At 49.0% G+C, this 26070-nt stretch overlaps 1 protein-coding gene across 17 annotated transcripts in view; it reads left to right on the forward strand.

Moving 5' to 3' along the window:
* LOC147635865 (uncharacterized) overlaps nt 1–26070 on the forward strand; it is a 101224-nt gene that overhangs the window by 73040 nt on the left and 2114 nt on the right. For all 17 annotated transcript variants that reach the window (XM_086801228.1, XM_086801231.1, XM_086801237.1 and 14 more), the window contains 2 exons: nt 534–800; nt 1209–1265. In XM_086801228.1, coding sequence (XP_086657354.1) covers nt 534–800; nt 1209–1265 — 324 coding nt within the window. The remainder of the gene's footprint in view (nt 1–533; nt 801–1208; nt 1266–26070) is intronic.

Raw genomic sequence — 26070 nt, forward strand, 5'->3', positions numbered from 1 at the left:
TTATGTGTCCGGGCAGGTGACAGGTGTGGGAGGGGGATGTTCTCTGAGTTTCCTCCAGGCCTTTTTGCTGTTCGGTCCTAAGAAAAGTCAATATAACTCATCCTGTTTCCGAGCGTAGAACTCCCGTTTCTTGCGTTGGGTGAGCCGTTGAGAAATCTGTTGCGCTTGGCGCCTCGTGATTTTGCCCAATCCGTACCTCATGCTTAAGACGGCAGCGTGCCACACAGAGAGAGAGAGAGAGAGAGAGAGAGAGAGAGAGAGAGAGAGAGAGAGAGAGAGAGAAATGAAATGTTATATTAACGTCTTCAAAAGGCCAAAGTGACCTATGAGACCAAAGTTACAACCATGTGACATCTAATACACTGTCTGGAAAAGAAAAGAAAGAACTGAAGGTAAGTATCTAGCCCTACAATACATCAGTAGGGAGCATCCGGAGGCAGCAACTAGGGAGAGAGAGAGAGAGAGAGAGAGAGAGAGAGAGAGAGAGAGAGAGAGAGAGAGCATTTTACTGATACTGCCACATTTTTTATCAGGATGTTTCATTAGAATCATTGATACCACCTTCAAAAGGCAATGGTGAAATGATTTCCAACCTTCCTGACTTGAAGTCTTCAGAAGCTGACACAGACACAATACTTGGTGGGAAAGGTGGAAGTCAAAAAAAGCATCATCATCCTTGGACACTTAGGGAAGTGATGAAGCTTTTGGAGGGTGTAACTCGCTGCGGAGTAGGAAAGTGGGCAGAGATCAAAAAAATTTCATTCTCAAACTGTGTTTATCGTTCATCTACTGATCTTAAGGTCTCTCTCTCTCTTTCTCTCTCTCTCTCTCTCTCTCCATGGCCCAATATCACATGGAACTCTTGTACCACTTTTGGTCTCGTAGACCCATTGGGTCTTTTGAAGATGTTTAATATAACTCTCTCTCTCTCTCTCTCTCTCTCTCTCTCTCTCTCTCTACGTGTGTGTGTGGTGTGTGTGCAAGCACATGCACACCTATGTATTTGTCGGCATGCTTCCCAAGGCTCTTCTTTAAGCTTGAGGGGTCTATTGGTGTCTCTATTTTTGGCATATCTCAGCATGCATTTGCCTCAATGGCTTGCACATTTTTGAAGTGAGGAACCATTTTTGAATTCTCAGCAATACATGCTCTTACGATCAGAGTTTGTTATTTTATTGAAATTGATCTATGTGCTGTTTTATGTGTAGGATAAATGGCGGAATCTTGTAAGAGCTAGTAACACACATTATAAGATGATATCACAGGTAGACTAGTGTTTTAGCCTTATTCTTTACCTTTTTGGAAAAGGCTTATCTTTAGTATATCTTTTAAAACTTGTTGTTTTAGTCATTGATTCAGTTATTAAAAATCCCATTCCTCCAACATTGAAAGGCACAAATGAGAGCTGGAATTGTTTTTAAAGCTAGGCCAGTTTCACTTCCTGAAATTTCTGCCATCTACCAGTGACTGGCCACAGCCTTTACCTGTGGAGCTACAAAATGTAGTTTGGCTTTGATTAACTGCACAATTATCCACACAGAAGAAAGAATGGCTCTATCTTTGCTTAGCCATCACCAAAGCCTATTCCAATCTTTCATACAAAAGAAAATTTGCATGTTTGCTTGAACCATCATGTTTGGCGAACTGAATAAGCTTGGACCAGTAGGAATTCTCCCTCCTAGTGCCAGAGGGGTAAGTGGGGTAAGAGAGTTAAATGGGTGAATACACTTGAGCGTGAGGCCTCCAGATCATAGACCACATTGCCCTCAAATGATCCATACCATGCCCGGAAACCCTGAGGTGGTTCGAGCCAATATTTACCTCATGGGCTAGAGTGGATTGAGACACACACACTTGGTTCACAGACAGTTATGTGCACACCTACTCACTTGTACAGGATTTAGACCCTATTAATGACTATGCTTTTATGGGACTAGTAACTAACTCTCCAATAGCGTAACACATGGTACACCTTGCATGACCCATAGAGTATGAACCCTACCCCTTACCATGTCTATGTAAAGGATGCAACATCAACCATCTCCTTCTGCAGTACCTTTCCTCTCTTTTGTGACATTAGTTGAAGTACGTCAAATTGCCTCTATTATGCTGTTCCTCAAGGAGTAGGTCTAAAATAAATAGGTTCTGGATGACTCTAAAATCTAAGCAATTAATGACCTCTAGTGTACGGATCATCTCATTAACTCGATCAAGTGTTTGGAAATCTGGTATCACTAGAATTGGAACGCCTTGCAGTTATATAGCTAACTCTGAATTTGATGCTAAATTACAAGGGTACCTTATTCATATGCACTTAGAGTCAGCAGATTACAGGATTGAGAGGCTGAGCAGGGGTTGGATTGATAGGGAGACGCCTTCCTTTTTCTTCTTATTTTCTTTTACCAGAAATATTTTATTTAGATCAGATTTAGAAGCAAGGCCTCTTTCTTTTCTCAAAAGTAATCCTTCTAATTCTAGATTAGCAAGAATGAAAGATTTACTTAGCAAGCTCAATGATAGGCTTAGAGCTGGGGGTATGTTGCAGCCACCACTGTCAATTTCTGAGAACAAATGGCAGTGTGTCTTGATGGATTTTGTAGTGGGACTACTGTTGCAGGGTTGGTTGCCCGGCACACTAAGTGGTGGCTCTTCTCTGGACAGTATGTCCGGCGTCCTTGATGCTTACAGCGTGACACAGTAGACACTATGGAGTGGAACACAACACAAGCAACAAGACTGCAAGAGGAACAAGAACACTTGCACTACTCCAAGAACACTGTTACATGTCCCTTCACTGTACCATGCACACTCAGCAGAGATCACAGTAAAGAGGACAACACACAGCTCAAGTTGATGACAAGTGACTGCAAATTGGTATGAAGAATGAAATATGAAGGATTTCCTTCAGAATGATGGGTGAGGGATGAAGGATGTTCTTGAGGATGAGTCGAGGGACCATATAAGCAGTCCGGCAAGACGGGTTGAGTTGGTGGAGTAGGTGGCATCTCGGTGGATGCGCTGAGGTGGCAGCCTTTGGTAGATTCTCCTATGTCTGGGAGATGCCTGTTGGAGTGTCAATCACTGCCTTCAACGCTGGTGCGTGCACTGCTCTGTGTCCGTTGGGGTGCGCCTCCGCTTTTGATGGTCCTGAATGCTCGGCGTCTTTAGGTTGACCCACTGTGACGGTTTGACAGTGTTACGGTGTGGCGGTGTCACGCTGTTGTGGTGGTGCATCCAGTGTGGGCACCCCTTGGTGGGTACAAGCTGCCCACCACTAGAGTGCTCACCATCCTCAGTGAGGAAGATAGAAGTATTTTGCCTTGAGGAGTATTACATATATGGAAAGTATGCATGATGTGGTGATGACATTATGAAAGATGTAGTATGCACTGATGACACTATGAAAGATGTAGTATGCATTGATTACATTATGAAATTGGTGCAGAAAAAAAATGACACCATATAAAGATAGTATATACAATGAGAATAATAACTGAAAATGTTCCTCATGATAGTAGGGTTTCTAAGTACTGCCAAAAGTAGTGCTAGGTGTGGCAGGAGTAGTGATAGGTGCGCTAGTGGATGAAGAAGTGGGAAGACCAAAGAGATTCTTGGAGGGTATCCAATTCGGTTGCTTGGGCCTGTAAAGAGACCAGCTCCCGATTTTACTGCTCTACTAGATCGCATAATACCACCACCTCCTCAGTGCTGTGGGAAGATGAAGAGCGGAGGTGGGTGAGCTCGGACTCTGTGTCGTGCAGGTGCTGCTCTAATGTGGACACCTGAGTCTGGAGACTACGGATGGTGTCGGTATCTTGGTGGGTGCAATCCCTCTGGTGGCGGCGATCACTCGAGAGCTCAAAAATATAGTCAGTGAGGTCGGCAGAGTAGATGCGGAGATCAGCCGAGAGGTTTTCTAGACCCCAAACAATATGATGAGCTCGACGAGGATGTGGCAAAGATAGCTTCTCTAGAGGGTCTAGAAACTGTAGGCATGGAAGATCTCCCACCGAAATATATGGAGCATTGTAGGAAAATGGGGAATCAGGAAGCTCTATGCGGTCCGTGTCCTCCTCCCGATCAACACGGAAAATCACCTCATGCAGGGAACTGAGAGTGGGAGCACGCAAGGATGGCCCTCTAGAGGCGATGGTAGGGGTGGTTGCAGGATGGCAGTGGCCACCATTGAGGATGTCCCCTGAGCAATTGATGGAGGAAAAGAAGATGATGTGGGGAAGGAAACAACTGATGTCGAGGATATGGAGGTGGAGAGAGAAGACACAGCTGACGTCAAGGATGGAGGGGTGAGAGGGAAGAGACAGCTGAGGTCAAGCATGGTGTGTGTTGGGATGACGCAGGGCCGCTGATAGTGGCGGTAGGGGGAATGGGTGGAGAATCAGGGGGAGCAGTGCGGTGGCGTGATGAGGCGGAAAGAACATGTTGCACCCGAGGTCGGATGGGGGATGCAGAAGGAGTGGACTGGTCAGGTTGGCGAGGCAGTGGAGAGGTAAGGGGGATGGGCGGCTGCTGTAGAAGATATGTGAGAAATCGTGCAGAGGGCCAAGTAAAAGAGGCGATTTCGGGCTTGTTAAGCTGGGTATGAAAGTGATGGCAACAAAGGCGGAGGGATTCGTATAAGAGATGATGGAAGGGGAAGGGATGGCCTGCACATAAACATTGGAAGGCTTCTATGGAGTGAGTGGAGATGAAGGGCAACGGAGCAGCGGGAATTTCGCGGAGTAGAAGATTGTACTAGAACATAACATAGAGATGTATGGTACAGGGGCTGGGGAGTGAAGGGGTGGAAGCCAGTAGGGCTATTGTGGCGGCAGAAAGCTTGATTCGGGGAATATCCATGATGTGAGTATCAGAGCAACGATGAAGAACCGAACTCTCGGGAGGGCCAATGAGGTGGGCAAGGTAGGCGGTTGTGAGGCGCTGCCCATTGGGCATCAACGGAAAGTCGGTGAGGAACGTGGCGCAAAGACAGGCATCAAGAGCAGGCAAGAGCGGAAGAGAGGCTAGGCCTTGCAAGCCCAAAGTTGCTAGTTCGGTATGAGTAAGTAATGTGTGAGCTGGGGAAGTTGAAATAGTTGTGTCAATGAAGTTGATGGTGAAGGGGGTGGGGCGGGATACGGAGGCAGGTAGATGGAAAGGCTGGATTGAAACAGGGGAAGAAGATGGAGTGTGAGCGGGGCGGTGGTGAACATGCAGTTGAGGGGGTGGGGTGGAAGTGGAAGTGACAGCCTCATCCTCAAAGGGAACATACTGAGGATCACTATCGGAAGAGGATGTGAACGTTGAGGACTCATAGGAATCCAAAGAGGTGGTGGGAAAGGTTACCTATGGAGCCAGAGTGGTTGGAACAGTCGATGATGCAGGAGGCGGAGACGGTGGTGCAGTAGAGCCAGCACCTGATGGAGGTAGCACAGGTACTAGAGTATGAGAAGATGGTGGTGCGGTAGAGCCACCGCCTGTTGTCGAAGGTGCTGTCGCAGAGACCTGTGCAGGAGGAGGTACCGGAGGCGCCACTTGTGAGGAAGAAGATGGCCCCACCAGTCAAAGGAAGCGAGCAATGCAGTGCCGGTACGGGACTGGAGTGTTAGGTAATTTGTCTGCCATGATGGGATGAAAAGGAAATGCATGGGCAGGAAGAAAAGTATAGAGACCAATCAATTGGGCTAGTCTGTTTCTTGTTTTTTTTTTTTCCCTTTTTGCATTTTTTTTTTCTTTTGGAGGAAGGGCGAGGAGACGAGGGAAACAGAGGGGGGTGAGTAGGGGAGGGTTTGGAAAATCGATGGGGAGATCGAGTAGGAGTCGAGAACTACTTGCAACAAGGGAAAGCACACAACGTAGATGGAGGCACTGTTGGAAGAAAGGACAGGAGTAAACTTAGGAGTGGTGAACATGTGGCAGGGAGGAGAGGAAAAAGAAAAGGCGAGTCGGTGAGGCATGAGGGGTGATGGGGGTTTTGTCCGAATCGTGGGAGTGAGTATGGTTTGGGTGAGTCTAGAGGGGGGATGATTGGTTGAGGGGGTGGGAAGGGAGTCGTGGAAGTGGGGGCAGTTGAGAAAATCGTAAGAGAGGGAGAGGGGGGGTTGTGGGCGAGTCGTGAGGGGGGAGAGGGAAATCTGGCCAAGTCGTGAGGGGGAAGGGTTGGATAGAGGGGTTGGGGCAAGTCGTTTGGAAGGGGGGGATTTGGTTCGAGTCTGGATTGGGGTAGGGAAGAGGGCAAGAGGGGCTGTCCGAGTCGTGAGTGGGGGTTTGGCGAGTCGTAAGAGGAGGGACATCCTGTGAGTGGAGCAACCAAAAAGCTTTGATGATCTAGATATCCTTGGATATGAATGCGAAGTTTCCCAATGATAGGAGTTACATTAACCCCTTTATCAACAAAATCGGAATCAGCATTCATTTGCATACCATAGTCTGATACATTTAACCCAATAGCTGCAGCCATCTCTTCAGAGATGAAGTTATCTGTGGATGCATCATCAAAAAGGAAAAGAGCGGGCTGATCCTTTAGTTGCCCCCAAGCCTTGCATATGGTTTTGCTCTCAGCAGGCTGTCCAATATTTCCTTGAGGCTGTCCAATATTTCCTTGCACATTGGGAATCACATTCACAATAGGCTTCTCTGCCTTGTCCCTTGCATTCTTGGGATTCTTAGGACACTTAGGATAGAAGTGGTCCTTACTACTGCATCCAAAACATTTTCCATCTCATATGTAATCAAGCCTTTGCTGTTTGGACAGCGCATGATCAAACAATCTACTCCCCGGCTTCTTAAACGAACCTTTGTGTCAGAGGAGCCTTTCTGGTCACTCTTATGGGGCTGTCCCTCCTTTTTCTGGTCATAACCAGCCCTCTTCTTGCCTTTATATGGATCTGAAAATGGCATGTTTTTGGGCAGAACATGCAATCGTTCCGCCATAGTAGCTGAATGAATGAGCTTTTGCAGTGTCTGATTCGGGTACATCTCAAGGTTGTCCTGTATTACAGAGTGTTAAGCCAACTTCCAACTTTCTTTTCTTCTCTTCTTCATCAAGAGACATGAAGAGAGTTACCTTCAGCAGCACCTTCCAAAATTTGGCCACATAAGTCTGCACACACACTCCCTCTTCGTGCTTAAGCCAATCCCATTCCTTCTTCACATTCTTAGAAAAGTTTGGTGGCAAAAACCGTGCATAAAACTGCCTCTTAAAATCAGTCCATGAAAGAGCTGCACTGCCATCCAACAATTTGGCCATCCACCAATCACTGGCCTTATCTTTCAAGTGCATGCCCACATGTTGCAGCTCGTGAAGTCTCCATCACTAAAGGCTATCTCAAATTGCCTGGCAAATGAAAGAGCCTTCGTAGTATCCATCTTTCCATGGAAAATTTTAAACTTAATGTCCTTATCTCCCGATTTGAGTTCTCGGGTCTTCTTCCTGCTGCGTGACCTATCAGGGGAATCAAATCTATCTCTCTTACTCCAGGAATGAGAAGAGACTTCATGCTTTGAGTATTCTCGTTTTCGAGAGGCATGACAAGAATGAGAGGAGGCATCATCAAACTCCTTAGAGTTTGCATGAGTGGCATGATGAGACACATCCTTCCTCATCTCTCCTTTTTCCTACAAGTAAGACTTGGCGAATTCCTTGGGATTTGGATATCCCAACTGGGCAGCTATGGCCTCGAAGACCTCGCCATCTATATTACACTTTCTCTTAGATTGCAAAACCCTCTGTACATCGGGATCTTCCTGTATGGCCCTCAGTGTTGCACTTTCATCACGATATAGCCTAACCTGGTGTCTCAGAGTTTCCAACTCAGATAACACATCCGTAAGTGGTGCGTCAAGTGGTGTGTTGCGTACATCATGAGCAAGCTATGGTCTCGAAGACCTCGCCATCTGTATTACTCTTTCTCTTAGATTACAAAACCCTCTGTACATCGGGATCTTCCTATATGGCCCTCAGTGTTGCACTCTCATCACGATATCGCCTAACCTGGTGTCTTAGAGTTTCCAACTCAGATAATACATCCGTAAGTGGTGCGGCAAGTGGTGTGTTACGTACATCCTGAGCACCTCATCCTGCATCTGCCAGTTGGTTGTATTCATCACATGCTCATCATCACTCACATGTTCAGCCATGATTGCTGACCACAAATTTTTGCCAACACAATAATCTTCTGTGCTCGGAACGCTCTATCTGCTACCTCAACAAGAGGATTTACCACAGACCCAAGGCTTTGATACCACTGTCACAAATCCGGAAGCGTGTACACAGAAAATCTTATCCCATACATAACATCATGGCATAATACATAGGCATCTGACAATACATAATCATGCTTTGAAACCCCTGAAACAACAATATGAGAAGCCTGCACAAGACATAGCACGAGGGGCTGACGTTGGGCCAGCCCCCCCCAAGGTATCTTTATTACCAACAGAGTGTTCCAGTGCAAGAGAACAGGTGCCAGAGAGTAAACACTCTATAGACTGGCACTAGATACATCCAGATTATGATGAAAACAAATAAAGCAGTTGCCTGAGACCTTAATCTCAGTTTTCCAAGAGTTCCTCAGGCACAACCATACTCTAGTATGTGATCACACCCTCTAGTAGTAGTGCTGTCTCGAGTAACCAGCCATGAAAACCCTAGCTTTGGCCACCCGAAGGTTCCAAGTCGCCTGCTTCAAGAGAGAAGAATTGCTTCTATCTATAGCCACTATGGAGGCAAGCGATCAGCTATATATCAGCCCTGGAAGGAGTCGACCAGCCCTGAAGAGCTGTTGTGCATGCCAAACTGACACATGTCCTCAAACCCTAGAGCTGTTGTGCATGCCAAACTGACACATGTCCTCAAACCCTAGAGTGTTTCACTCCAAAAATGGCTGGAAAGGGGGCGCCTAGTTCCTTTTGGCTTCTCCACCTCCCAGAATAGCAACTCACGAAGCTATTATTGCATGCTGGGCTACCCACCTTGAGTAATGACCAAGCTTCATTAAAAACTGGTCCGCTTGATGTGAACACTTTATAAACTGTCTGCCCAAACTTAAGTGTATGTGAACACTTTATAATTTGTCTGCCCAAATTTAAGTGTATGTGAACACCTGCACCCATAAACCTTTGTATGATAAAATATAAGCTGTAAATTGAGTTTGGGGTCACTTACCACCTGCAAAACACATAAAACCACCGCCTCAGTCCCAAATGGGTGTGCACACACGCGTTTCCGGAGCCCATGGAGGACAATCACAAGCAAAAATACCAGGCATTGTCCAGGCAGCTAAGACAAGTCATTCATGCATGTCAAAACACATACAAATGCTTTATGGATAGTATTCTTGATTCCATCTCCCAACTTATTTATCTTGTACAGAACTTGTCTTGGGCACCGCCCATATAGGTATAAAGAATGGTGACCAGGGTGTCTACCCTTCCATGAGACTTCATCAGCATGCCAAGAACTCTCACTAGGATATCTACCCTTCCATGAAGCCCTTCCACATGTATGAGCCATGCCAGGAACTCACACTAGGATATCAATCCTTCCATGGAGCTCTTCCACATGTAACAAATCATGCAAGGAGCTCACACCAAGATCTCAATCCTTCAATGGAGTCCTTCCACATGTAACAAACCATGCCAGGAGCTCACACCAGGATCTCAATCCTTCCATGGAGTCCTTCCACATGTACTAAACCTTACCTGGAACACACACCAGGGTCTATAGTTCTTAAACTTCACAAGGAACGTGCGGAGAAGCTTGCCACCAACAGCTCTCCGTTCCTTATGAAACACAATCTGTTTCGGTTGAAGGACTTCTTCAAGCTCATCAATTTCGGGTTGGTCCTCGATAACTAGCTCAAGCGGCTGAAGATCCACATATTTCTTGAGGAGGCTAACATGAAAAGCATTATGTATGCGCTAGTGCTGAGGCAAAGCAAGCGTGAAAGCCACCTCATTAATCCATTTCAACTTTTGGAATGGCTCATAGTACCTGGGAGACAATTTTAGGCACTTCCCTTGCTTGCCAGGTCACATCTGAAGGCGTGCCTTCTCAAACTTGAGAAGCACCCAATCACCCTCTTTGAAATCTACCTGTCTGCTGCTGCGATGTTTATTTGCAGCTTTCTTATGCTTTTCTTGAATTCATTGTATCACTGTCCGTACCTGTGAGAAAGCTGTATCCAGATCTCTAACATACTCATCGGCAGCAAAGATTTCATCCTTCGTGGGAAGGATAGGTGGAAGCAGCACTCTACCCCATAAACAATCTCAAAAGGTGCTTTCCAGTGGAGGTGTGCACCGTATTGTTATAAGTAAACTCCACAAGAGGCAAGTACTCCTCCCAATCTGATTTCCATTCAGCCACATAGCATTTGAGCATATCAAGTACAACTGAATTTGCAATTTCACTCGGCCCATCCGTTTGAGGATGATAAGCTGATGAAAAATTCAGCTCTATGCCCATATTATCAAATAAAGCCCACCAAAAAAAACTTGTGGTTCTCGGATCCCGATCTCCCACAATAGTCTTAGGCATACCATGTTGCTTGAAAATATGGGCCAAGAATACTCTCGCCATCTGCTTAGGCTTAATATTCTTTCGCACAGAAATGAAATGAGCCTACTAAATGTGTCAATGATGCCCATATGGCATCATTTCCCTGCTGTGTTTTAGGCAAATCCATGGCGATGAAGTCCCATGGTTGATCCGGAAGAATAGGCAGAGGTTGAAGCAAACCGGACGCCTTATGCCTATCAAACTTCACTTTTTGGTAAACTATACATTCGCGCACATAAACATCTATGTCTTTGCGCATGCTTGGCTAGAAAAAGTACTTCTCCAAAGCCTGTGTAGTGTCAAGAATTCCTCTATGTCTTGCATATGGCAGTGCATGGCATTCATCCATCACCTTATCCCGTAAATCCTTATACACACATAAGCGATTTTGCATCATCACATTATCCATCCTGTATGCAATAGTTTGGGGCTGAATTACCCTACTGTAAATCTGCCCATACAAGCTGAAAATCATCATTCTTATCATATGAATTTCGCATATCGGAAAGATCTTGATTCCTGTCACCTGTGAGCCAAAATCAAATCCTCCCAAGCCGAGTACTCTATACCAGGTTTGTAGCCATGGCATCTCCAAGTATGTCATGTGCCGACTCTAGCATGTTAAAATCCCCACCCATGCACTAGAAATCCGCCTACGGTAGGGACTGACGTACTATACTCTAGAAGGTGGCCCTACATGTTGCCGTGTTCGGTGCATATACATTTAGGAAGCCCACACAGTCCTCTCCAATCCGCATGGTCACTGACTGGCTGACAATGGTGCTTGAGTCGACCACTACCGGTAGTAGTTGCTCACTGATGGAAATGCATACTCCATGTGTCTCGTAGTTACATGTGTTCATGGATTATTTGGATGTATCTATGGAGAGTTCATATTTGGACGAGATTTATATAGATATTGGGCTTCGGAGGAAATTTCTATGGACAAATTTGTCCGAGTTTATAGAGAAGAAATATTTGGATATCTCATGGATATAATGCTTTTATGGAATTTTCTATCGACGACCGAAATGTTTATAAATTGTAAGTCCACCACTACTGCAAGTTGTGGCTAGCACGGAGCATGTGGTAGAATTATGGTAATGGTTTTGTATGACAACTCATTTCCATTTACCATGCCAATATGGGTCTATGGATTGTCAGCTTTACAAAGCAATATTTTGTGTAGTATGGGAAACGCGCAGTAGTGGTCTTACTGCATAGTAGTACTATGATTGAAAGACTTCACAGTTTGGCGAGTTCATCGGAACTGTGTTGTTGTACTTTATTTTTTCACTATGTGTATGCATTGGACTTGCATCCATGGCTATTGGTTTATGCTTATGCATGGGATTGATGCCTGTCATGTGAGACTGTGGACGTGATCTTCTATTGGAACTTGATGTGTTCATGTCTGGAATATGTGGTGGCGCTGGGACTTGTCTATTTGTATATGCCCGGAAACGCCTGGAGGAATGGCTTTCCGTGGGGACTTGTGCCTGTGTATATGCCTAGAAATGCCTGGGGAGGATTGGCTTTTCATGAGGTCTGGTACCTTAATCATGTGCTTGCTTGGAAACATCAACGCCTAGAGGATTGGCCTTCCACTAGGTCTGGTACCTTGTGTACTTGCCTGGAAATGTCCTTTGGTATAGCTTCATGAATGGGGACTTGGTTGGTTAAGTACATGCGTGTATTCACGTAAGACCAATTGGCAAGGGATATAATGTCACCTAGTCCATGATATGTGATGGAGGAAGTGTACTCTGGAGACTTGTGCCTGAGCACTCTTTCTATACATTGTTTGGTATGTGGTTCTCATATAGTGGTTTTACGAGGCATACTTGAGTTTGGATATGGAGTTTTCTCGTGGACATCCATTGGTGATGGAGCTTCTTTATGGACAGGTGGACTTCCTTTGGATTATGGATCTTCTCAAGGCATTGTTGGACGGACTAATGGAAGTATTGTATACAGGTTTATGGTATACATGTGTACCATACGGTATATAGGTCTATGGATTGGTGGACTTCTTTTCTTGGGATTTGGATCCATCCTCAGGTTTGTGGATTATGTTTATGGATCCCTTTTACTCGGATGGATTATTCTTTTTGGCTCCCTTTATTTTGGATGCATTGGACTTATGGAACTCATGGTTATCTCATGGATCGAGGATTTCTCTCTGGATTTCTACTGGTGGTTAAAATGCCTATAACTATGTGTAGTCCAAGGTAACTATGCCAAGTGGTAGAGTGGACATGACGCCTGGTTGGGCAGGGGACTTATGTCTACGCCAAGGGTCATGTGGACTAGCGCCTTTTGGCAGGGAACTTATGTCTACGCCAAGGGTTAGTAGACTGGAATCTAGTAGTATGGAGACTTATTTTGTCTTGCCCATTTATTTTGGGACATGATTATGATATCTGATTTATGGGACTGTTTTGTCTCACCCATTTATTTTGGATATGGATTCTTTCAGTTATATTGGATTTATGAGACTGTCTCATCTTGCCGACTGAATGGGATATGATTATATCTTGGATATATGGCTTGAAGCTTAAAGTTGAGGACAACTTTTAAGAAGCTGGGGAGGATGTCACCAGCCTGGATATTTCCCAGTATGAAAGGAGTCTGGTGGACTCTAGGACATCTAAATATTGGAAAGTACAAGCTTTGGGAATGGGGGATTATCTTGGAATCCAAGGAGAACACTCCTAAAATTTAGGAAAGTTGCTATTTTTGGCTCGAGTCCGATGTAAATTATGTTCGCGTCATTACATCTGGAATTGAGCAAATACCAAGAGTTGCCAAAGTACTTATTACAAATGGGCTATCAACTGGGATATTTTTAAAGGTAAAGATTATGGGAGGACCCACCTCTTGGATTGGGACATGTGGCAAGAAAGTGGATCACAGTGAAACAAGTGGCCTCACACTTGTCACTTCAGCTATTGTGTGGCTCTCCACTTGTCATTATAGCCTTCTCTTGCCATTTTAGCTCATGGGAGGCCCAAATCTATAAAGTGGATCCCTCTCTCTTCATTTAGAGAGGCTCTACTGCCACAAACTAGTCTCTACCATGTTGGTAACTCTCTATTCTTGGTGGTTCTCTACTCCAACGTTATGGCTTTCTACCACCGTTAGTGGTTGCCCTAATGGTGGCTGCTCTCTTTCTCTCTCTCTTGAAGGCTGCCCATGAAGTATACTGGCTGTTGGGGACTGTTTTGAAGGCTTCCATCGCAAAGAAATACGGAAGGCAAGGGTATTTAATCATTTTATTATGATTTCCAGCCACTGTAATTGTTGTTCCAACCTTTGTACTTGTTGTACCTAGCCATTGTACTTGATGTACCATCCCTTGTACTTGTTGTACCAGCCCATGTACTTGTTGTACCTCCTGAATGGAGAGCTATACCTGCTATACCAGCTCTATTGCATGAAGACCCGTGGTTTTTGGGGAAGAATCGGTACCCACACGGAGGTATATGGATTATATTGTTGGGTCAGCATTTCTACAGCCTGTGTACCTGCTGAATTTTATGGTTGCCTCGTTTTGGGCTGTATCATGGCATTTGTATATGGATAATTTGGCATCTCCCGTGGGGAGATTAAGGCCTTGAAAGCTTGTACATGATATTATTCTCCTTGGGTAATAAAATACTCTAAGGGGGGGGGGGGGGGGGTCGGCCCATCCGGCCTCTATGTGGTGTCAGATGTGGACATCTTTTACAGTTTGTGGAATGAAGTGGCATATGTTTAAGGTTGTGGCCATTTAAGTGTTTAATTGCATTAATGGTCAACTGCTTTGTGAAACCCCCAGGACCTCGGGAAGTTACAGTCTGCCACTCTCGTTTCCACCAAATCATCTAAATCTGCATCTACTGCATGTAACCACGCAACATCTGCTTGTAGGTGTATCTCCTTCTTAGGAGATGGTGGATCTAGCTCAATAAAACTCTCACCCATATGGTATGCATGCTGGCCTAGAAGGCGTAGGTTGGAGCTTATGTAGATCAAATCGTTTACCATGGAAGCCCCGGGACGATTTCTTTTCATAAAAGTGACATGCCCAAACACACTCCATAACTACTCTTTAAAGGAGAGGAGCTTGTGCCTTGGCTCAAAATACGCAGTGCTACATTTTTGTCTTTCATTTAAATTTAAGAAACTGGTACAAGAATAAATTTTCAACTCCAATTTTCAATTCCTCTGTGCGCGCCCGCGTGCGCGTGTGAGAGAGAATATAAATTTTCAACTCCAATTTTCAATTCCTCTGCGTCCGTTCGCGCGCGCGTGCATGTGTGTGTGTGTGTGTGAGAGAGAGAGAGAGAGAGAGAGAGAGAGAGAGAGAGAGAGAAATGAAATGTTATATTAACGTCTTCAAAAGGCCATAATGACCTATGAGACCAAAAAGTTACATCAAAAATGACCTATGAGACCAAAAGGTTACATCATATCCATGAGGTACATCATCGTGGGTACAAAATAGTAATAAAGAAAGATAACAAAAATCTAGAACTATAAAATTTGATCTAGGTACATGAGTAGAGAGCTCTTATATCACCCTAATACATCCCTTATGGGCTGTTGTGAGATGGTACTCAAGGTGATTAAACTTGGCTAGCGCGAGGAGGTCCTGCGATGATGGGAGATGATGGCCCGGATCCTCCTCTGGTGGCGTGGCTGTGGGCGAGGGCCATGGGGTCTGGGGCATCGAGCTCCGCATAACTCAGTGGCTGTGTCGAGTGTCACACCTCTCGGCCAAGCTTCTGCACTAGCCTGTGGTCCGGGTATGATGGGTGGATCGGTCCTTGGAGTGCTGGTATGGAAGAAGTTGGTGAGAGCTCTCTGTACTGGTCCTCGAGCAAGTACAGCTGATCTGGATCTCACTAAGGACTCCCTGTGTCTACGGAGCTTTAGAAGAAAAAGTCCCAGGCATCTCTAATCCGGGAAGTCCATGATCCTGGAAAGTGGTCCGAACCCAGCTCGAAAGAGGCAGTGGAACCTCCCCCGAATCTCATAGTATACAGGGCATTGGCATATGTGATGATCCTCTGTCTCAGGCTCTGTGTGACAGAGCTGGCATATCCTGTCCTCTGGTGCGGCCGTCCTAGGCCCATATCTAGCAGTCTCCACTCTTGGCTGGTGGGACGAGGTGTGGATCTGGCCGATCGCACATCTCACCCCAAAGGATAGGATTTGGCCGAATGATGAAACCATCCTCTTTCAGGCATAGGAGGTGATCTCTGTAGAAGGCCATCTTCGTCCCCAGTGGACGACTAGGTGAACTCCACGTCCTCTGAGTATCCAGTCTGACAATGTCCTTCTTGATAACCCTGTTTTGCTCTGTGCGGCTAAGAGCAAATGACAGGGCCTCTAGGCTGTACTGGAACGAGGGGAGTGCCTCCATCTGCCTGCCGTGCATGCCAAACCAAGTGCCTACCTGTGCATACCAACACTCTGTATCTCCCTCAAGTGTCAGTTGTCTCGAGGACTCCAGGGCTAGCCGGGGGTATCTATCAAGTGGAAGTTTCCGTAGCCTTTGCCATTATGTCACTATCGGTGCAGCCCCCATCTCTGCCCGCACAATCTCATGTGGCACTAATTGCTTACTCCTAATCATGCATGAGATCATCGCCACTAGGGGCCTCTCCATCGGCTTCCACCCATCATATACCTCCTTTGTATCTATCTCGGACGGCTCTCTCCTCTGTCTCCTCCTGTGGTATAAGCTAGGACCCCAGATGGGGGGCACCATACAGTAGTGCAAGTGTAACTAGAGTATCAAATAGCCAAACCTTCGTCCTGAGCTCCTGAAACTATATCTGTGAGCATTGCCTCTCTAGCGAGCCAAGGGCTGCATATCCCCTCATCAATCTAGCTTCGGCGGCCGCCTTCCGCATTGAGAACTGAGCTCCAGCAAAAGTGATCCCAAGGTATACATATGAGGTAACATACTCCATAGGCTCTCCATGGTATGTAAACTGTACTGCAGATCTACTTATCCACTGTGAGGAGGTGTTAAAGATCATGACCTTGGTCTCTCCAAGGTTCACAGTGAGGTCCCGGACCTTGCAAAAGGCCCGTAATGCATCCAAATGCCTCTGCAGCCCCTCTGGTGAATCAAAAATAAGAACAATATCATCTGCATACAAGAGGATCGATATCAGTTCTCCCGACAAATGTGCTCCTGGTCCTCCCTGTCTGTCTATGTAATCCGAGATCTCATCAATGTATAGACCAAATAGAGTATGAGACAAGGGGCAGCCCTACTTCACCCCGCGATAGTGCTGTGTATGATCTCTGAGTCACCTCCTGGAGATCGTACTCTGCCTGTGACTGACTCATAGAGTGTAATGATCCCCCAAAGCATCTTTGCTAGCACTCTTATATCCTCCAGTCTCCTCATCAGTCTGGCTCGTGGGACGGTATCAAAAGCTTTGCGGAAATCCACAAAGCAACAATATATCCGATGCTCGTGAGAGCTCTCCCCTCCTCAATGATCCCCCGTAGTGTAAAGATATGATCTAGTGTGGAGTGCCCTCTCCTAAAGCCTGCCTACCCCGGTGCTCTGAGTCTCTGCTCCTCGGACCATCTACTAAGCTCATGCTCCAAAATTGAACCATAAATCTTGGCCAAGGTGTGATCAATCATGATAGTCTTGTAGTTGTTGGGGTCCATGGGGTCGCCTGCTTTCAAGATAGGTACAATAGTATTCGATGAGCAGCTGGTGGGGAAGCTCTCACATAAAGCCCTGTTAAACATGTGAACCAGTAAAGGGGCTAGCGTGTCCCTAGCACAGGAGAAATGCTCGGTGAGGAGTCCATCATGATCCTGTGCTCTCCCAGTCTGCATCCTGTCAATAGCATCTCTCACCATGCTGAGGTGAAAGAAGAAAGGGTGTGGGGGACGAGGTTCAGGTGGATGGGGGAGAGGTGGCTGCTCAGGGGCATGGTAGAGAGAGGTGGCAAAGGTGTGCCAGGTGCCGGGTGAAGTAATCGGAGTCGGAAGGCGATGAATTGGAAGATCCTCCAAGCCTCCTTACAGTCCCTTCCAAGAAATAGTTGGTATAGCTCCCGCTCAAGCCTGGCTAGGTAGGCTCTTTCCTTTCACAGTGTGAGACGTCGAAAGATCACTCGCGCATGCTGGTGAGTAGTGGATCCTGGTGCCATCTTCCGATGTAGACGGGCTCGGGTCGGGTATCACGACATTCCTCGTCGTACCAGCTATTCTGTGGGACAGTCCCTCCTAGTGATGTAGGGGTGGCTCTGGAGTGCGGGAAGGCGGTTGTAGCAGACATATGGAGGGTGGCTGAGAGGTGTGTGGTAAGGTCATCAAGTGGGATGTGGGGGTCAAGGTCGGAGAGGATGCGGTAGACATGATCAGAATAGATGGAAGAGGTCTCTCTAGTGAAGTGGTATCTTGGACAGTGATGGGGCAAAGCAGCATGTGAGGGAGAAGGCCAGGTATGCATGGGCAGCTGCAACACCAATGGGGCAAGGCGAGATGGTAAACTCTGGAATGAGTGGGATCAGAGAGAGGGATCCCATTAGATAGTCCACTGTATTGGCTCCATGTCCGAAGAGAGAGAGAGAGAGAGAGAGAGAGAGAGAGAGAGAGAGAGAGAATTCTGTGTGCGTGAATGTGTGTGCGTGTGCGTTAGAAAAAGAAAGATATATTAAGCATCTACTAAAGACCCAATGGGCCTATGAGACCAAAGTGATACAATAATGTCCATGGCATTTCTCATCATGGAATGGAAAATAAAAAAGAAACAAAACATAAACATAGGTATCTCACTGGGGTGATACAAAACCGTCCATGGAAACTCATCATGGAATACTTCGACCATAGAAACATGAGAGCAGCATCAGCCCCCAATAGATGGTATACCACTCTCCAAAATAGCTCAATGGCAGTGGAGCATGTCCTGGATCAGGAGATCGTGGTCGACGGCTGGGGGGCTGGGGGCATTGGGCACGCTGGAGTGCGGAGGCCCAGTCTGAGGTAACTCCTCTCGGGCGAGGTGGATCCAGAGCAGCTCGAGGTGGGTCCACAAGATCCACTATCGGTGTCCTCCATCTCCTAAGTCCGGAAGAAACTGGTGATGGTAGCCTAGCGAGGGAGGGGGTGGGGTGGCTAGGGCCGAAGCTCTCTCAAGAAAAGTGTCCTTGTGTTTGCGGAGCTCAACCAGGAAGAGACCTAGGCAACGCTGGTAATGATCCTAGAGAGTGGGCCAAATCCCTCACAAAACAAACAATGAAACCTCCTGCGGATCTCATAGTATATAGGGCAGTAGCATATGTAATGCTCCTCTGTCTCCACCTTTGTGTGGCATAATCGTGAGCGTGAGGAAGTGATCTCTGTAGAAGTGCGTCTTCATTGGGAGCTCTGGAGGTGTGATCCATGTGCAATGGGTGTAGAGGCTAAGAAAATCTAACCGGATAACCTGGTTGGTATCCTCGTGAGATAGCCGGAGAAAAGGGGAGTCCAAACTGTACTAAAGGGGCGGTAGGCGGTCCATGCGGAGCCCATATACTGAGAACCAAGTGGAAACTAATGCATACCATATTCCAGAGTGGCCCTCAAGTGCTAGCTGTCTCAAGGACTCTAGGACAAGCCTCGGGTATCTGAACGTGAATGTGTGTGTGTGTGTGTGTGTGTGTGTGTGTGTGTGAGAGAGAGAGAGAGAGAGAGAGAGAGAGAGATTTTATTAACGTCTTCCAAAAGACCGAACTCGGCCTATGAGACAAATCGGTGTACCTGTATGGGGTATCCTCTGTCATCCCAACAAAATGAAAAAGTACTGAACTAAAAAGCTGAATCTGGGTGTGCAATACGTACAATGAGTGGGAGAGGGGATGGAGCTCTACTACTAGGAGAATGCAAAGCTATATGCATGGAGTATACAATCATGATATGCAACCTAGCTAGCTCCATCCTGTACCATACTGGGGGTATAAAATGGTATACATCAATGAAGGGGGTGTCCACAGCTCCCTGAAGAACATGCTTGGGTCTGCTCTGAAGCGAGCAAGTCGCTCCGCACACCCTCTGTGAAACTGAGCTCTGATCTCTGTCATCTCTCTGTGTCTGAAAGCTAGGTGTCCTCTGTCTCCTACGGGCTCTGAGTGTCTCTGCTCTCTGGAGAGTAATTCCCTGCCGTGTAGGGGCTGGGAGTGGGATGGATCTCTGAAAAAATGTAGTAATCTGTGTCTGTCATCCCCCCTCTGGAGCTGTCTGAGCCTGTAATGATGTCTCTCTGTGACACTGTATGTCTAGAATGAATCTCCCCAATATGCGCTGGTCTGCTGCCTCAAAGATCTGGCGTAGGGAATGTGGCTCTTTGAATAAAATGGGATATCTCTCTCTCATGGCTGTATATCTCTCTCTCATGGCTGTATATGCTCTGCATCTCCATACATAATGCTCCTCACTCTCCACCTCCTCTCTGCACAATCTGCATACCCTCTCCTCTCGGGGGATCCGTGCTGCTCTGCCAGTCTCGATCTCCAATCGATGTGATGAAACTCTAAGCTGACCAATAGCCACTCGGAAGCCGTGTGGTAAAAAGCCCTGCATGTATCTAGGCCTCTCTATAAATCCATCATCAGTGATACTCATGAAGTGATCTCTGTAGTATAGCATCTTCGGTGGAAGAGGCTGTGTAGGCGATATCCATGTCTCTCGTGTATAGAGCTGCCATAGGTCCTGTCTCAATACTCTCTTCCTCTCACTATGAGAGAGACGGATATGTGGTGCATCCCTGTCATACTGGAATGGTGGTAGATGATCCATGTCTAGGCCATGCTGTGAGAACCAATGTGTGACTTGTGCATACCATAATCCTCTGTCTCCTGCCTCAGCCAGCTGTCTAGATGCCTCAAAAGCTCTGTATGACAATCTGTCTTGTGGCATCTCTCTGAATGTGTCTAGTAGGCATATAGTTTGGAATATGGCCTCTACCATCAAAGGAGGCGCAGCAAACTCTGCTCGGATAATGTCATGAGGTATTGACGGTTTGCTGCGTATCATGTGTGCCATCATGAGGGCCTGTGGTCTCTCTATCTGTGTCCATCAATGGGCAGCAAGGCCTGGCGCCCATACCGCTGCTCCATACATCAGTGCTGGTGTGACTAATGTGTCAAATAGCCACCCCTTCGTCCCGGGCTCCTGAACATGCGCCTGGTGGCATTGTCTCTCTAGCATAGCCAGTGCTGCATATCCCCGTGTCAATCTAGCTCTGGGTGCTGAACCCATGGTGAAGCGTGTGGCTGCTGCAGAGAAGGTAACCCCTAGGTACACGTATGATGTCACCACCTTCACCTGGCGTCCTGCGAGAGTGAATGTCAGCTGACTCCTGCCTTGTCTCGATGTATGAAAGACCATCTCTCGTCTGAAGCGAGGCCCTGTCGCCTCAAAGAAATCTCGAGTCACTCTGTCTCCCCAAAAGGAAGCCCGAGCATGGAATCGGAACTCCACCCTCCTCTCCTCGATGGATCTGATCTCCGTGCGAGCTGACTCCATCTGCTCTGAGATCCAAGGGCTCGTAGGATCCCTCTCCTGGAGTCTCTGGAGGGACGCTAGACTCCTCCGTAGGCTCCTCTCCTGCTCTCTGAAGGCCTCCAGCCGGTCCAAGGCAGCCTGTCTGAGCATCTGGCTGATCTCCTGCAAGCCACTGGCAAGATCGCTGGCTGCCGATCCTCTCCTGAACTGCAGCTCCTGCCAAACCTGCTCAACTCTGATCGCAATCTCGGGCTCCTCTATGAGACAATCTCGAATCCGGACGCTCTGGCCCTGCTCTCCTCTCGTGGGGTCCTCGATCTGGAGAAGCACTGGATAGTGGTCTGAAAACGAGGAGCCTGCAAGTATGCCCACTGTGCCACCTCTATCACAGGCCCACTCATCAATGTAAAACCTGTCGATGCGGGATAGGTTAACTCCTGTGGCCCGTCTATCCGAGCGCGCGGCCCATGAATGGTCTCCTGGCTGCCCCCCATCCTGTCCTCTGCATCCTCCAGCATGTTGCAATCCCCTCCGAGGCACCAGTGGTCTGCCAAGGGGAGGGACTGCCTAATGGTGCTCCAGAACTCGGCTCTCCCGGTCGCCCCATTAGGGGCGTAGAAGTTGAGGAAGCCAATGCGGTCTTCCCCAACCCGAAGGATGATCCACTGCGCACGACCCTGGACCAGAATGCCAGAGTCCACAACCTCGGATAGAAGCTGCTCGCTGACTGAGATGCATACTCCACCCTGGTTCCCCTGGGAGCCATATGCCGGTGACCAAAAAGTGTGAGTCCTGCCTGGCAAGATCTTCCCGCAGGTGCGGGTACGCCCGGCAGAAAGGTGGTGCTCCTGGATGAAAAGGATATCTATGGGTCCTCCAACGAGAGCCCTCTGGATCTCCTGGCGAAGTCTGCCCCGGCCAATGTAGCACGATGTCCACCGAGACCCTGGATGTTCCATGAGAGGATCCTCATGGATGAGCTATGGCAAGTGAAGCAGCCTCCACTGGCTCACCCCTCTCAGCCGGCCCGGATGATCTGCCCTCCACTCTGTGAGTCTTGGGCGCCGGCTTGGAGGGAGAATAATCACTGTCTGTCCGGGTGCGGAGTCTCTCCAAAAAGAGGGTGACCTGTCTCTGTGTCCAGCCCCACTCCGCCTTCGCCCTGTCCAGGGCATAGGCGTGAGACCAATCCTCTGCATATATGTATCTAAAGGTAGGCTGCACCCTCGGGGCGGCATGGAGGAGAATCAGAAGCACCGCCTCAACTGAGGTGTGGACCGGATCCGCCCGCCAGTCTCCTATACCAAACAAGCTCATGCGGGCTGAGTGTAATCGGGTCTGCAATAGGTCCGTGAGCCCCAAGTCACTGAAGTGGTGAGAAAACTCCAGTATCTGATCACGCAAAACTTCCTCTACAGAGTTGCAATCCCATGCTGTGTCTGGGGCAACACTGAGAGGAAAGGAGAAAGCCACCATGCTGCTCACCACAGAGGGAGAACGAGAGGGATGGCACACCACGCAAACTCGCAAGGGCGCGACCAGTGTCTCGAACGGGCCAGCATCCAGCTGGAGGCACCTGAAAAAACCGTAATCCACTGGTAGCCCCATCACTCGCGGGGGCCCCCCAGGGGAGGCTGGAGAGAACTCTGTGGCGGGCGAAGCGAGGATCGCCATCTCCACCGGCCCGGAGTGGCGGTGGAACAGCCGCTGGACTGAGCTCTGGCCTACCCAGCTGCGCTGCCCCGGGGCAGTGGGTGGTCTGGCGAAGTATCCTGGAGAGGCCGAGGGAGGGATGGGGGCTCGTGGAGAGGAGGGGGGAGAGCGAGGAGAGGATGGAGAGGCATCTGCCAGAGGATAGGTGTCAGGGGGGGCCGCCGGGGGAGGCGGGAGGGGGGGGGGCTGGGGGGGGGAGAGGGGAGGGTGGAAGGAGTGCTCTCCGGGTGAGGGGAAGGGGAGCCAGGGGTCGAAGAGTGCGGCCCAGGATCCTCAGGAATCTGCTCCAAGGAGGGGGCGGGGCCCCCCGCGGGGGGAGGCGGGAGCGGGGTCTCCACGTGGGAGGCTCCACCAGCGGCCTCAACGGGCACTGAGTCTGAATCCTCGTCCATCGGGGTGGGACCTGCTGGCCGCCTATCCCTGACAGGAGCATAAGTGCGGATAGGTGCCTGTCCGCCAGCCGGAGTCGCCTGTCCGCCCGCCTGTGCTGCCTGCTGCTGGCGTCTGCGACGACGGTCCCTGCGGGCCGGGCGTTTCCGCCGGCGAACCTCCTGCCATCCGCCAGCCTCCTGGGACTGCGCGGCATCCTCCGCCGGGGCCTGCTCGTCAGATGATGGCGCCTGCTGTGACGAGCCAGGGATGTCCGGTCTCTGAAGTGGATGGCCACCCCTCGGGTCTCATGCAGGGGGTCCGGAGGCGGCATAGCGTGAAGGATGAGCCCCCTTGCGGGGACAGGCGCGTGCGAGATGGCCCATCTCCCGACATATGTAACACTGGCCGGGGAGGCCCGAATACTCCACGCGCTGTATCATATGTCCTCCAGAAAGACAAGGGAGAAGGATCGTCTTCGGGAGGGACTCCGGTGACGGAACCACAACCCGAATGGCCGGGAGTCCTGCTGCCCGAGCAATCACTGAAGCCGTTGTCTGAGGCGTCTCCACCACCTACCCGAACGCCTTGCCAATGGATGACAAGAGGGGCAAGTACTCCCTACGGAGTCCAGGAAAACAGATAGTGACGGGGAAACCTGTCGCGCCTGCTAGCGGGTCAGAAGCAGGGTCGAAACCATGAGTCCATCGCGCCAGGAACGCCCGGGAAGAGCGGAGGGCAATGGGGCTCCGAGCCAGCACCATCTGAGCTGCCTGTGGGGACTTGAAATCCACCTGATAGTAGCCACGTCCCAAAAAATCTACGCTGACGATCTTGGCGGGCACGCCAACAAGGCTGCCTTGCAGAAGGTCGCGAAGCTCTCTCCGCATCGGACGGCTACCCACTATCTTGCAGACCAAGGAGGAGGCCTCAAGAGCGGAAACTGTGGAAACAAACAACTGAAGATCTTCAGCTGTGAACTCCAGACGGAGACCGGAATCGGCAGGGTTAGTCGGAGCGGCTTCCATGGAGTCCTCCAGAGGGAAAAAGCCAGAAACCGGGGTCACCAACGGGAGGGACACAGCCCTGCGAGGAAAAAAGAGGCGGAGGGCTACAGGATAGCGGGGGCGGGGCGGGGGGGGGGGGGGGGGGGGGGAAGCTGAGGCGGGGAGGAGTTAGCGGTGGGCGGAGGGGCGAGACGGAGGGGAGGAGAGAGAAGGCGGAGGGGGGAGAGGTGGCGGGGGAGAGAAGAGAGAGGGAGGCGAAGGTGGTTTGAGAGGCGGAGGAAAAAAAGAGTGGCGGGGGAGAGAAGAGAGAGGGAGGCGAAGGAGGTTAGAGAGGGAGGCGAAGGAGGTTAGAGTGGCGGGGGAGAGAAGAGAGAGGGAGGCGAAGGTGGTTAGGGAGGCGAAGGCGGTTAGAGAGGCGGAGGATGGGGGAAGGAAGCAAACGGCGGGGGGAAAGGCGGGGAAGGCAGCGAGGAAGGTGGCGAAGGAAGAGAAGGCGGGGGGAAAGAAAGCGGAAAACGAGGAGGGAGGCGGGGGAGTGAAGGCGGGGGAGTACGCGAGGCAGAAGGCGGTGGAGAGATGGCGAAAAGGGGCGCGATGAAGAAGGCGGGGGAGAGGGCGGAGGAGACAGCGGAGGACTGGCGGGGGGGAGAGAGGGGCGCGATGGCGAGAAGCAGCGGGGGGGGGGGGGGGGGGGGGGGGGGGGGGGGGAGAAGCGGAGCTCGCAGGCGATCTCGACAGTCTTATCTCGCTCGACGGCATGGCAATGCCCTAACTTTTATCAATGCCGGAGTGGTTAATTAGGCAATTTTTGCGTTAATTTTGAAAAACCCCAAATTATGGTATATGGAGGGAATTCAATTTGACAAATTCTCACCACATTTCAGAAAACCCCTAATTTTGGATGTTGGAGGAGCTTAAATGTTGATACAGATGTGGCAGCTTTTGCAGATGCTGAAGTGGGCCTAGAGATTGCGAAGACTGTAGCACAAGAAGAAGGCCAGGTCTATAGTCGATAGGCAGAAGGCAGGCGACCTGGTCACAGTTGCGATAGAGTTGTCATGATCGATTGTTCCTCTGTGCATCTAGGAATAACATGAGTTAGTCTTGGATAGATCAAGATGCAAAAGCCATTTGCTCGAGTGAGTTGCTATAGACATAATTTTACTCGAGGCAAGAGCCAAGATTATGGGAGGAAATAACAGGGAATGTGTAAGGTCTCCAGTGACTGTGCTCAACGAGAGTTGTTCGGGCTTGTTTTTATTTATTTGTGTAAGCATTTATTACACGCTACACTCAACCACGGGCAGACAACTTTGAGCTTTCACAAGCAAGGCATACAAGTCTTAAAAACCAAAGACAAGTAGTGGCATGGGTGCCTGAGACTGGGCAGCCATGCATGCGAGTGTGCATGTGGGTTGCCAATATAGGCTGGGGCACCCAAATAGCAACTCAAGTTGCTAATGTGAGGAAGGAGAACTTGGCGCACACAAGAAGAGGAAGATGGGCTGTAAATCATTATTGGTTTTGTTCGCGGCTTCTGTAGAAATGTGCGGCCAGCTCCCTGGTGCACCTAGCTAGCCTCTGTTGCTTGCCTCCCATGCCTGGAGTCTACTGGTCGTCATCTTCTTCATGCCGAATTTCTAAATTCAGTTGGTCAACTTGTTCTCCCCTAATCGCCATCTTCTTCATGCTGAATTTCTAAAATCGGTTGGTCAACTTGTTATCTTGGTGGTGCCTGCACTGCGCGTTCTTCACATGGGTGAGCAGTCCTCCCTGTATCTACCAATGGGGATGTTTTCTAGAGCGCAAATGCCGGCTAGGCTGTGATTACAGCCTGGGACTGGTTCGTGAGACCCAGTTGTGTATTAGGAGGGAGTGAGAATACCCAGTTGGTATTCCTAGATGTGGTGGAAAGCA

This window comes from Cibotium barometz, chromosome 8, assembly GCF_041138505.1.
Source record: "Cibotium barometz isolate CiBa-2024 chromosome 8, ASM4113850v1, whole genome shotgun sequence".
Classification (NCBI taxonomy): domain Eukaryota; kingdom Viridiplantae; phylum Streptophyta; class Polypodiopsida; order Cyatheales; family Cibotiaceae; genus Cibotium; species Cibotium barometz.